The 14,149-nt window shown below is 34.1% G+C and overlaps 1 protein-coding gene and 1 long non-coding RNA gene across 2 annotated transcripts; both read left to right on the plus strand.

Annotated features, from left to right (window-relative positions):
* Positions 1-1,801: 1,801 nt before the first annotated feature.
* Positions 1,802-4,319, plus strand: LOC140015451 (uncharacterized). The gene is made up of 2 exons (XR_011822092.1): positions 1,802-2,142; positions 3,844-4,319. It is a non-coding gene; the product is annotated as an uncharacterized lncRNA (long non-coding RNA).
* A 5,356-nt stretch (positions 4,320-9,675) lies between these two features.
* LOC113712993 (protein SOB FIVE-LIKE 5-like) lies at positions 9,676-11,076 on the plus strand. Its single transcript, XM_027236681.2, has 4 exons — positions 9,676-10,383; positions 10,468-10,551; positions 10,678-10,754; positions 10,840-11,076. Exons 1-3 carry the CDS (start codon positions 10,012-10,014, stop codon positions 10,738-10,740), a joined length of 519 nt encoding a protein of 172 aa, XP_027092482.1. The 5' UTR covers positions 9,676-10,011; the 3' UTR covers positions 10,741-10,754; positions 10,840-11,076.
* Positions 11,077-14,149: the final 3,073 nt, after the last annotated feature.

Here is a 14,149-nt window from a genome sequence, read left to right on the forward strand (position 1 = left end):
GACTAAATGTGCTGAGTGATTGAAACAGTTGGAACTACATTTGCTTTGATTAAACTTAAAAAACTAGAAGCACCCATACCTCAAATATTTTGAATCAAAACTACAATTCTCTCTTATTTAAATGTGTCAACATCTTTTTTTCCTTTATCTTTGCAGATTGGAATATCTCACATCAATTAAGACAATAAATAATGTTCTCTTTCAAAATTATCGTAAAAAATTACTTGTCGCAAGTATTTAAAGAATATTATGTCTAGCATTGTTTTAAAAAGTCTCCTGAAAAGTTTTTTTTTTCAGTAAGAAAGGGATGGAATTTAAAAAACAAGGAGAGGTAGGGAAATTTGAAGCTCAATAGATATCTATTGCTTTACACAATAGATATTTAAGCTCAACTAGTTATAGCCCAATATGGGTCTTTGCTTAAAAAAAGGAAGAAAGAGTGACATCCTACGAGTTTAATGATATTGTCTTATTGAGTTTGTAGTGAATTTTATCATTGAGGACTCAAAAAGCCACTTTGCATCCCACATATTTTTGTTATCTAGACGAATATGCACTCATATTTATTTATACTCGATTCTGACTACAAAATAGGAGAAATTAACTAATTCTTTGGTCTCAAAATGATGCTCAATACGGTGATTTTTTTCCCTTAATTTCTTGTAAAGCTTTAAAAAAAACAATTATTCAACAATCCAATTTTACCTAAAAACTTTCCTCTCATAAATTCTTAAGGACACTACTCTAGATGCTTCAAATAAAGTTGACTTTCAATATTATCCTCTTTGGTTATTCTTAAATTTCACACTTCTACTAAAGTTGACTTTCAATAATATACTCTTATTTTTCTTCTTTCTCTCCCTCTTCCATAGTAATGGGAAACCTAGTACACGTAGCTATCCCCGGTATCTGTCGAAAGAAATTTATTCCACAAGCTTGTTTCTCAAATTACTTATTTCTAGAAATAATAGACTTTTAAATAAGATAAGATATATGTCGGCAAAATGGGAAAATAAAATTTTGCGATGCGTCGGCAAATTAATAAAGATGACGCAATTTTTGTCTGCTTATTATTAAGGGCAACAATCTCACTGAGGTACATTCAATATAGAAATCGGCGTTTGTTCTAAATATATATATATATATATATATATATATATATATATATATATATATATATATATATATATATATATATATATAAAATGTACAAGTGAAAAAAAGTGTACCATGATTTATTTTTAGAGAAATTTGAATCGATCGAGTTAATTTAATTTTGGATGAATACGAAGAGGTAATATGAAATCAAGCAATTTTGATGAATCAGAACTAATTAATTATATTGTTGTTAGCTAGCCATGAGGATTATTAGAGTATGTGATTAAATTAGAGAATCTAGATTGCAAATGTCTTTTGATAGCTATAACAGAAATGTTATCGTACATGTAAATTTTCATTTATAATTGGGTGAAGTTAGGGAAATAAATTTCTACCATGAATTTTCTTGCAGCTAAAATGCTAGAAAAGATATATTTATAAGATACAAAATTTGAATAAATGAGTAAGTATATTTAATTTTTTTTCTCTAACATGATGCCAATCTTTAGTTATACAACATACGTATGAGCTCCGAAAGTCGAATGAATTGTTGCACAAAATTTTACATTTCAATTTGGAGGCTTTAAATGCATATCTATTATATTTAACAACTCTTTGTTTTTGACTCTATATTTCGAATTCTAAGGGGATTTCAAATACATGAGCTCAAAATTATATTCGTCAGGTCCTACCTGTATTTCAATTAAACCACGCTTTCACCAGCGACCATGCACTTGAGCTCCGCTACCGCTCTCACTAGGCTCCGTCTCCAATTTTTCCACCTCTTCCTCTCTTCATTTTATACCCGACTTTGGCTTTCCTACACATCTGTCGCTTCTCCCCTTCCCTGCAAAATCCTAAATTCATAATTCAGAGCTATCCCTCCAGCCATTTCTCTCTCCTTCTTTCATTTTCAGATCCTCGTTTTTTATTTATTGCAAAAAAAAAAAAAAAGAAATTGACTAAAAGACTATAAGGAGAAAGGTAGAGACGAGGGGCAATTGCGTGCATCACATAGAAATACAGGATGATGGACGACGACAGGTTGTAACTAAATTTACTTTTCTTTCTTTATTTGTTGATAGTATGATTTGTGGCTTGTTTTCGTAGTTCTTTTCTTGTTTTTCTTTAATTCAACTCATTGGAAAAACAAGAAAGATTAGATGAAGACAATCAATTAGGGGTGCATTGTCCATTTAAAAGAAGAAGAAGAAGAAGAAGAAGAAAAGAGACATAGTAGCCATTTTGCACTAGATTATGAATTGTCTATTTTCCTGACATGTAAAAACTCCAAAACACGATCAACCTAGAAATTGCCCCCATCTTGAGATGATGGTGAAGCGTTTTCGGTGGTGGTAATTTGGTTCTTCATAGGAAGCAAAAGGGTTGTTAAGAGCAATGAGGGAAAAGAGAGTCTGTTGATGGAAGCAGGCGGTAATTGTCACAAATTGTGAATGACAAATGCAGGGGGAAAAAAAAAGGAAGAAGAAGAAGGGGGAAGTGGAGGACAAGGAGACTTGACATTGCAAAATAAAGGTGGTAATTAAGATGATGCGAATGCATAATAAAATACATTTGGCCTTCGACCAAGTCTTGAGCAACGTGACCATCTAATATGATTGCTTTAATTTACATGTCAATTGGGAAACTAATTTAGTGTATTTAGTGCAGGTGGCCAACAGGTTTCCAAAATTTGTTTAGATAGGAAAGTGATTTTGTAAATGTAGTTAAATTTAAAAATTCAAAACAGGAATGCAGTAATCTTTTTTTTTTTTTTGAAAACTTTGAGCATAGTCTTCGATTTTGTTCTTGCATGCCTCTATTATATCGAATTCTAGTTCCCTTCCACAGTATCCTTGTATGGAATTACGATAATCACAGCACGCACTCGCACAATATAGAACAGGTGAAGTTCTTATATATCGAGCCATTGACCATATCTTTAATGGTGTAAATGTTTAGATTAGACAAATGTCTAACCTTTTGGAAATTTTAGAATCGTGTTTGCCATATGGAAAATCTTCCTTTAAAATGAAAACAACATATTCGTGTATTTTCATTTTCTTATATTTTATAATAATTTGTAAAAGACGTATCTTCTCCATAGTTATTTCATTCGTATGAAGGTTTTTTTTTTTTTTTTTTCAAAGCAAGGGGTACATACATATTCGTTCAGAAAACAATTTGTTTGGTGTTTCAACTTTATCCCTTTTCCCTAATTTTACGAAACTAATATTTGTACTCTAATCTTTTTTTCTTTCAAGTAAATTTGATCTTTTAATGTTGAAACCCCATTTTCTTGTTAAATTTGGTAATTGAAACTAGAGGATTCAATATTATTGCAAATATCAAATTTACTTGCTACTTGCAACTGCACCACCCTCAGTGCTTTCAGATGATTAGATGGTTAACATTCTCCAAGTGACGAGCTCCTGCTAAACAAATCTCTCTTAGACTGTAGAACGAATAGCTTGAGACATGAGGAAAAGTTGAATAACATCAACTATGTATCAAACGTTGTAAAGGAGTTAATTCTTGGAAACTGCATCCATGCAATGCACCCCTCAACGAACAGTCTTGTCTTAATATGTTGCATCCCTTCATAAGAGTCACCAAGCATATATATATATATGGCAGGCATTCTCTCATAAGTTGCATGCATGTTTAGCAGAAACATAGTACTGCTACATTCAAGACAGGTTATTTAACGCAAGTTCTTCGCATCTTTGATCTTCTGATTAGCAGTGATCTATTTGGCGCCATGAGGAGAATTGAGCAGCAGACTGGTTGGGGTTTGGGTTCATACGTGACGTTCATCGTGGTGGCGCTGTGTGTGCTCTTCCTGCCGTTAGTGATTGGTCCCGGTTCGCTGCCGCCACCTCCTCCGTATCTTCTTCTCACCATCCCTGTCGTCTTGGTTTTCATTTGTCTTTACCTTTCTTATGCAACTAATCATTGAATAAATGGCATTAGCCATTTAACATCTGCTCGTACTATGCTGTAGTAGTAGTATCTTAAATGCCATCTATATTGTGAGAACTCATGTATTTTTTTCTTTTTTTTTCCTTTTTTTTTTGTGTGTTGTAATTTACATTACATTGAATCCAATGTAATGTACATTATATTGGGTCTTTCTTTGACAAACTGAAACTGTATAAGTTTGTGGATCAATGTAATATATATACACACACACACACATATATAGTTGTGTTGTTTTTGAATTTTGATTTTTTGATTTTACCTCCATTGAATGGTCCTATTAGTGCATGGTAATTTGCTAGAATCTTTTAATGAACGTCATCTTTGTGTTTCTTTTAAGAACTGCAGTGGCTTTCATCTAGATGAAACTGAACTAGGTATTTGCTGCCTTAGAGAGAGGCGGGCGTGATTCTAGGGTATCACGAATTCTCTCCAGTTAATGTGTAGGAGGCGTGGTTTTTCATATTATCTTGTACCAGTACATTATGATGCCTTGGTAAAGGTTACATTACACACGTTTGTTCTAGTTTTATAACATCTCTAACTTTCCCTGGAGAAAAGGTAATTAACAGCAACGCAAAAACATTTAAAGAATTGAAAGTTGAAACTAGTATTTATATAAGACAGTAGGCGAAATTCAGACCTTTCCCTTGAAATCGATTACCTGTTAGAACTGGAAATATTTTCGAAGACATGTGGACGCTATGAGAAGTAAAATAGGGATTACTGTGTATAGATCAATGGATAGAGGCCTAATAAGCAATCAGTAGACCCTCTGGAAAATCCCTTAAATGTATTATTGCGTAAAGGTACATTGGGAACCACGCCTTCCTGCTCATAGCGAGGTATTTGGAAACCTGCAAAGCGGAAAGCGTGATAGTTTTACCGTCAACAATGATGACGCTTTTTTTTTATTTTTTTTTTTGAGAATTGGAGAGCTTTATATAACAAAAGAAAAATTTACACTCTAACCATCAATTTTTCCCTCTTATTTTCCTCTACAATTCTAAGAAGATCGGGGGGAAATTTGACTCAAAAATAACATTATCCACCCTATTGATAACTAGCAATAAAGTCAGCAGTTTGATTACATTGGCAATATATAAAATATATAATCAACTCCTTAAAGTATGAGATTAAATCCTTATATCAAAATATACAACTAGAATCTAGGGTTTTCAGCGGACCCGGACCCACCAACATTTTTGGGATACGGATAGGTATATAGATTCGAGACTCGAATCCATTTTATCTAACAAAAAAGTGGGTCGAATACGAGATATACCGTTCCGGCCCATATTAAACCGAATCCGTTTTAATTAATTAATAATTAAAAAATATACCAATCTATCAGAAATAACCAAAAGGCGTACACATTCTTTCATTCCAAATTTTTCTAACCCTAATGCCCCCACTGCCGCACATCCCTTATTTCCTCTCACTCTCTTTTCTAGCAGCCCAGCTCACGTTCTTCATTCTCTTCAAGAAGTCTGCAGCACCACTCTTTTTTGTATTCGCAATTGCTTCAAACTTCTTTTTATCCCCTTCTGCTGCCTCTGCTTTATCTCCTTTATCCTTTGAACCCGGTTGCTGGGAGCTTGAGCTCTTGTTGTAGCTACTATTAGGAGTAGGCTCTGGCTTGCTCACATTAGGCCGCCCTTTGCTGCTCCTTCTCATGCTTCTCGCGCCGGTCACCGGCTTTTCTTTTAGCTTTAGCTTTGATGAATCCTCTTCATCATTTGTTGATGTACTTAAAGGAGACTTAATAAGAGTTTTCGAATTGATAACCACTTTTTCATTGGTCCGCTGCTTTTCTGCATTGGTGGCTGATGAGGAAGAAGCTTTGGCTGAAATTGAGCTTCTCTTGCGACTGAAGATAATGGGGTTTGTGGATTTATGCTTCGTGACAGGACCCGGACTCGGGACCCATCGGGTGCAGTTCCGGAAGAAAGATTAAGAGTTCCGGGAGAAAGATTAAGAGATCCGTTGGATATTTGGGTGGATCTGGAATCATATATATATATATATATATATATATATATATATATATATAATAAAGTCGCATTCTTATTCTTATCGCTTCATATTTTCTCCTTTTTACGTGGTTTAAGTGTTTAACAAGACGACAAGTAGTTTCTTACGTGATTTGCTCCTTTTTTGTTTGAATTTATATCAATTCTTATTTCCTATATTATATGATTGGTCCAATAAGAATTGTTAGTCCGATAAGATATATCAATCATACTAAGATATATCAATTCTTAGTCCGATAAAAATTGTTATCACTACAAAAAGTAGAAAAGTAACTAATTAATAAATCATCTTTTTTTTAAAAAAATAGTTATTTGGACGATTATGGTTTTATTTCCTATAAGAATTCTTAATATTATAGGACTCTTATTTTCTACCAAAAGTTATGTACTTAAGCAACTTAAATCAAGATAAACCTACTTTTAATGTTCTTATCAATATCTCTTTATATTCTTATCAATTCTTATTTTTTATGCCTACACTACATATAGCCTCTAATAAATTGATTTCAAGTATCAAATTCATAGTTAGGTATTTTCAGTACAAGCGGTTGGTACATTAAAGCATCAATTTTGAGTTTTCAACCTCCTCTTGATTATCAGGTACATCTTCTTTCAATACATATTTTTTTTTAAAAAAAGACATGTTGATCTTCAATTGTAAGAGTTTAGTAACATATCTTGAATTTTGTTTTTTTTTTTTTTTGTTTTGTATGAAGACATAGGAATTGATTTAACATGCACGTTTTCAGTCCCAAAATGTAATTGATTTAATGTTATATATTTTAATTGGTTCAAAGACCACTTTGGGTAAAATAATTTTTTTACTGTCCCAAGTAAATAACTCTAAATAATTGAGTGATAAAATTATGCCACATGCTCTTTGTAAGCTGAACATGACAAAACGAGCAAGATCCATTGAAAAATTGTCAAATGGAATTTCCATCGAATTTCCTTAATTGGTCACATGCATCAAATCAGAAATAAGTTTTAAGGGAATCGCACAAGCAGTCATGCACGCGTCAATACATTGAAATGGGTGCACCCGTTTTGTGGATAGCTTTGGAGTCTTTTTTTTGACTGATTAATGCGAAGATCAATCTCATGACATTGACTAAAAGAAATCCTATTGAGCCGTTTCGAATGCATGATAATTTTCATTTTTTAAACATGTCAAAAAAATGAGAACAAACAATTGCTGAAAGATTCAAGTTTACAAGATGAATGAAAAGTTTAAAAAGGATGCAACTATGCTAAGTAAAAACTTCGGTAGACGGACAACTTCCTTGACTAACGAGGTTTTGCATGGATTGTCATTTTTTTTTTCAAAAATTACGTATGTTTTTCGTAAATATTTTTTAATCAAATTTTCACCTTATATATATAAATTTTCATGGGTTTTGTTGTCCAGAATTTTTGTAATGAAATTGTTTTCAGCGAGCCAAAAGATTCTTTTTTAAAAAAATATGTTCATCTTTAGATGTAAGAATTTTATGGAAGTAAATGTTATTGTTGATTACGTCTGTTATTGTTGATTACGTCCCATGTTATTCTTAAATTTTTAATAATCCATTGACTAAGACATTTCTTCACGAAATTTGTGTCTTTAGCTATTATTATTGTTAGTTACTTTAGTTGAATTTTTTTTGCTATGTCTGACACTGCTGTTAAATATTCATATTATAAGCATTTGGTCTATGCTTCTTGAGTGATCATGAACTCAAAGGGGAAAATTTATTTTGGTTCCTTTTGCGAAATTTATGTATGTTGGTGTTCAAGAGTCAACGCAACAAGATTTTCATGGGCATAATATATAGTCAACTAAGTCTACAAATACAATTTACTATAAAATTATTACCCACTTTAATACATCAAATACCATAAATAGTGTGGCTAATTAAATCCTGCTTTGCTATCATGCAGTAATAATGAAAAATCAATAAATGCTGAGTTGCACAGACAAATCGAGGAAAATGTTCAAACAGAAGAAAAACAAAACAAGTTTCTGAAGAGTAGAATATTATTTGATACTATTTACTGCACTTTTTATTTATTTTCAAGTTTTTGAATGTTACGGTATTGTTGAATGTTATTTTTTTCATTTTTGAATTATTATTCACTGAATTAGATGTTCAAATTTATACTATAAAAATAATTTATATAAGTTTGTATACTTTACATAGTAATATACTTAAGACAAGTTATAATAGATTATATATTAAATCTGTATTTTATATCGACATTTTTATAAAATTAACTAAATATTTTATTTTTTTCAATGATTCTCGTTCAACGAACGGATACAAAACTAATTAATATAATATGACGGGTCCGGGTCCAAGTCTGAATTTATTAATTTTGACCCGGACCTGACCCGTTGACGGGCCTACTAGAACCCTCCAAGGACAGTCAATTTTGTTCTTGGAGGGTCAGAGTAAAAAATGAAACTAGATGGTGAAGAAATGGGATAGAGGAAAAGAACGCTCAATTTGAAGAAATGATGGACCAAACGTCCAAACCTTCTTACGGTTGGGCTAATGAGTTTCGGCAGGGAGACCACTGGGGAATTTAATGGTTAAGCTTATGGGCCAAAAGTTAAAAAGCCCACATCTATTTTTTTTTTTTTATATTGAAAAAGAGAAGAAATAAGGAGATAAAAGAACATAGTATTAATTTCAGTTGGTGTAACTCCGCTTTCAATTAGTTAGAATATTTGGTGACAAAAAAATAGTTGTAGGCCATCAACAGGTTCCTATCACTTTTGCGTTCGATAAACACTAAAAATTACTAAGCTTTTTCACCCACAAATGGAGATTCAAGAAACTGAGACGGCAGAGACTTAATTGACATGTTATCAAAAGGAAATTACTAACCTCCTAGCAACATTATAGTATTCACCGTAGTAAAACTAAAATAATAATACTAATAAGTTTATTACTCAGTGAAAACCAATTGGAGACCGTCAAGCTTGGGATAATTTTATTCCCCTTTTTCTAGATTGTGTGCAACTCATATCAGAAAATGCATTAATCTAATGCCATTAAAAAGATCAAAAATGAAAGAATGAGTAGTGAGAATAAGGGATGAAATTGTGGGAGTAGAGATTAACATTAGAAGTCCATGTGGCACCAATTGCATTACAAATTTATTTCAATTTATGTTTGGATCTCATTATTTGAAGTAATTATTTGACTTACATCATGTACGCATACATGTTTTATGATCACTTTTTTTTTTTATCTCATATACGTTACGTTACATTACAAAAAGTGTTACGGTGTCAAACTAAATAATTTTTCCAAACAATAGGTCATGCTTAAGAAGCCTTTTGGAAATAAGGCCGAGTACTTTTCATGCACAAAAGATTGGAAAGTTGAAGGCTAATGAATCGGTATAAAAATTCATGATTCACTATCTTATACACATGTTGAGAATTGCATCATTCATTTCAGTTTATGAAATTTGTTGCTGTTGAATGAAACTGCTTGCTATTTCATTCGGAGTTTCAACAAGAAAACATTGGCTCCCGCGAAAGGGTACAAACGTATACGTGTTGAATAAAGACAGTAATTGTTCTTACGTTGTTACAGAACTTGAGTATTTGTTGAACAAATAACTACAGCCCCTTTCACCGCCTTCCTATCCTTTTCCCACCCCACCAAAACAAAATGACAAGCCAACTGGCAATATGATTCTCCACAAAATCAGATGAAATTAGAAAGGCAAAAGATAGTGCACAGGACAAAAATAGTATAGGATTTCAATACACAATTTGTTTGGATAGTTGTCAAGCAACGAAGGAAAAAACAGGGCGACTTATAATTGTTTTTTATTTGCTCTTCTTAGTCACAAAATATAAGAAGGCGACGTCAAAGAATCTGTTATTCTCAAGAATTGCTTAAGAATGAATGCATCAACTTCTGAATACAGCGGTGGATGCGAGTCTGGCTGGACCATGTATTTTGATCAGCTTTCAACCTCTGCCGATCAATGCAACAGAAGCATGCCACTTGGCTTTGATTGCAGAAGCAAAGGAGTGTATGTCAATGAGGATGATGAAGACGAGAATTCATCCATGCTGTCTGATGCATCATCTGGCCCTCCACATTTCCATCAGGATGAAGGCAGTTCTGAAGAAACCAGATACAATTCCACTATTTCGGCCTCAGAGGTAAACAAGGGCAAGCACAAAAAGAAAGCAAAAGAGCACAGGAAGACCCAACAGAATTTCCATCTTGACGATACTGCTAGCTCCCCTGCCCAGAGCTTCTCCAAGGCAAGTCAATTGTCAGCCTGGCGTGCACGATTAATTTTCTCGTTGAATATTCTCTAACAGCATTACAGTACTTTCATCTTTCAGAACAATGCCCTTCTTACAGATGATAAATATCTAATCGAGCACGGTTCAGGCATCTCTCGAGGCTTTTCTGCAACACAATCCAAGGTTCTCACATATCTGCTTTCAGAAAATTTCAATCTTTATCATTTCCTGCTTTATTCTCTGAATCTTTTTCCCTTTATGTGATACTCCTGCGTCCAAGTATTCACGCAAATTTGTGTGTTCATTCAGGAAAAGTCTGTACTGAGGAAGCATTTTGGATTTCTGAAGCCTTCGCATGACAGGAAAAGCTGATTGAGAGAGATCAGGTCGAGTTTCATCCTATACATTAATGTCGCCGTAGTTTTCAGGGACCTATTAATCCTTACACCTTGTGTGCTCTGTGATTAACAGGAGGAGGTTTAATTGGGGAAAAGAATATCAATAAGAAGTTGCAGACCATGTTCTCTCTTTATGCAGCAGCAGTTAGGTAGACAGCATTCGCACCTGTCAAAAGGAAAAGATACAATATATCTGAAGGAAATTGTTTTTCCCATTGTTTATTGCTGTTTCTTTATGTATGTTTCTTGCTGTCTATGCAGTGCAGAACGCCTGAGAACGTAAATACTAAAAATCTTCCTTTTTCTACTATTACAATTGTTTTGGGGTTGCCTTATTTGTTTGTGCATTCTCTTTTTATCACCTTCAGGACCGCTTCACAACCGAAAACCTGCTAGGTAGCTAGCAACTTCACAGCATTCATTCCTTAAGGAATTCATCTGAAACTAGAGATTATCCTCAACAGTAATTACCGTAACCGTAAGAAAGCATAAAATTTCAAATTTAGATTGTATTTTAATCGCTTTGCGATGTAACCATCACATTTACAAGAAATGAATCGTTCAGTATGGTACACGATAGAAGTTCTCGATAGATAGAGTAAGCGAGAATGCTATATTGCTACGACTGTAGAGTGCGACATTGAGAAGAAATAACGGAACCAGAACGTTATCCTGTTATTGATAAAAACATGTGATGCACAAATGTTTAGTACATCTGTGGGATCACACTTGGACATAATTAGATAACTAATCTAAGCTGTGTACAGAACATAGACAAACAACAGAGAGGAAGAGGGCCAGTGGAGGGCCATGATCAAACGCAGACCAAGTGTAAGGCCAAGAACTGAGCCACATTCTCCCATTCTTGGAGGATTGCCAGCCTGAGAGAAAACTCATGAGGTGGATTGGAATGGGCAGATTTGGTAATAAATCCCTCTAAAACTCGATGTAGACAATACCTGTGAGGAATCTTGAACCACTTAAGTCTCATTTTCCAGTAAACGGGACCAAAGACGGAACCCCACTTCTTATATATGACAGCCACTCACTAGAAAATGTAATCCATATGATACACTACAGGTACAATAATTGAATTTTTGTTTTTCGGGGATTTCTTCCAAATCTTAATCGAAGGTATTACCATCCTCAGCATGAACCCATTTCTTGGAGAATGATCCTGATTATAAGAAAAAGACAACATCCCCCAGCTATGTGTACCGTATACTGACATTTCTTTCGTGGTACTCTAATAAATAATGGTTCTCCAAGTCCCAGAAATATAATTCCTTTACTGTTTTCCAAGAGTAGAATTTTAGGTTGTGCAAGTCATCTATTTGGAAGGTATGTAACGGATTGTCAAATCAATATGATCAAACAAGTAAAAGTTGGCAGACACTACCATAATCTGAGATCTGTTATTAATAGCTATTTGGAAATGATATCTTCTTTCTAATTTTAGATATCCCATTGAAAATCAGTACCAACTTACTACCTCAACCTTTTCTAAAGCAGTAATGATAGATGTTACAACTACTGAACTTCACAAGGATTAAAAGACCAATTCTATCTTAGGCTACCTACCTCGCGCCTAATTTTGTTGTATGTCCTGGTTTTTCCTGCTTTCCAGCTTGTATTAACTATTGACACAATTATTGTCATCTAAACACTGAGCAACTAATCTACTGATGTCCTCCTTTTAAGTCAAACTTTCTTCCCACATGCTGACTGAAATCTTTGTCCTCATTGTGTTTTAAAAAAAAAATGATAATAATAATAATAAGAGTTACAACCTCGTCGTTGTTTCCAATCATTCTTTTTTCCGTGCACACACGTGCACTTACATTGTAATCACACAAAGGCAGGCACTAAGAAAGAGAGCAAGGACTATAGATTATGCTAAATAACTACTATGTTAATGTTAAGGATACACAACAGACTAATATATATTTCTAATATAACTACTATTCTGAGGAAGGTGAACTCAGAATGTGTACCAAACATGGTTCAAAGTAGAGTTGTCAAAATGGGTGATTTGGACGGATTTGGGTTGGGTAAAATGGGTAATGGGTATATGTGAGTCAACGCATTTATACCCATTTAATTAGATTGGCATAAATGAGTATAAATAAGTAAGTCAAAAAATGAATTAAGTAACCCAAAACATGATTCAAAGTCTCGGCGGAGTTGTCACTAGAATGGACCTCTCTGATATGATACCGAAACGAAATAATTTCGAAATACTTGACTAGCCGAAAACTCGATCGAGTCACTGAGAACTCGGCCGAGAAGTCTCCGATACGGATAGTCTCAACCGAATCGGCCCGAGTCAACTCATAAATTTACATTTTACAGATTTTCTTTTTCCAATTTTTTTATTATTTTTGCTTAGCATATTTTTTAATATTATTCATATTTTTAGAATATTAAATGCTTCAAAATATGTCGAGACCGACGTGGAATGGTTCGAGCCGCGACCTCAACTCCGACCGCGACTTTGAACCATGAATTACCAAACCGTCATGCAACGCAGCAAACCACTAAAATTAACCACATAAGCATCAAAATTAGTCTTGCATCTGAGCCATAAAATTACGTACTACTAATTTCAGACTTTGCATTCGCTTTATAGGGCGGTTTTGGAGATTCCATGGAGATTGGAGAAGGAATTTTCTAGACTGCGACGGTGCCATTTGGTGGCAAATCACAATGTATGGTGTAAGACCATTAAGGGCTAATAGTAGTATTCATCAACACATCCCGGTTTACAGTTGATTTGTCATCCTGCAAAAGTACAAATCCATGTCTAAGCTCACAGTTACGTACCGAGTCCATATTATTAAAATCTTGAAACTCCTAACTCAAAACTGTCATGTTCTATAAATTCCAATGCAACTTCCACAGGCGTAAACCTTTTGCGCCATGAGGTTGAGCTCTTTCCAGACGGAAACACAACCAGACTTGCTGCTCATCATGTATTCATGTGCTTAATAATGAAAAATAATAAAACAAAAAAGAAGAAGACAAGCAGTAACAGCAGGCACATAGCTGTCATCTTGTTAATTGATTCTGCAGCCAAAGAAGGAGGTGCAGTAAAAAAATTGTGTTTGCTCCTGAAGTTGCTAGTTCATGCACTACTACACAAACACTCGCAAACTCAGGCACTTTTTCCTATTAATGGTGAGACAGCAATGAAAAGCTCGAAAATTACCCCATGGAATACCATACACATTTGATATCTCTCAATCCCTTGGTTAACGCTTTTGTCATCCTTATTGACATTTCTACATGGTTCGCCACCACGTATCCACTCCAGTCCATCAGGTCACATCTCGTTATTAAGCCCTCTTCTTTGTATGTTTTCGTTGTAAACAAATGAATGAAAA

This window comes from Coffea arabica, chromosome 10e (assembly GCF_036785885.1).
Source record: "Coffea arabica cultivar ET-39 chromosome 10e, Coffea Arabica ET-39 HiFi, whole genome shotgun sequence".
In the NCBI taxonomy this organism is placed as follows: domain Eukaryota; kingdom Viridiplantae; phylum Streptophyta; class Magnoliopsida; order Gentianales; family Rubiaceae; genus Coffea; species Coffea arabica.

What these genes read in the sequence shown, in the direction of transcription:
- LOC113712993 (XM_027236681.2), top strand. Translation starts at nt 10,012, where the DNA reads ATGAATGCATCAACTTCTGAATACAGCGGTGGATGCGAGTCTGGCTGG. An exon ending in CTGCCCAGAGCTTCTCCAAG is followed by an intron (nt 10,384 to 10,467) that starts GCAAGTCAATTG and finishes TTCATCTTTCAG; the next exon opens with AACAATGCCCTTCTTACAGA. An exon ending in TTTCTGCAACACAATCCAAG is followed by an intron (nt 10,552 to 10,677) that starts GTTCTCACATAT and finishes GTGTTCATTCAG; the next exon opens with GAAAAGTCTGTACTGAGGAA.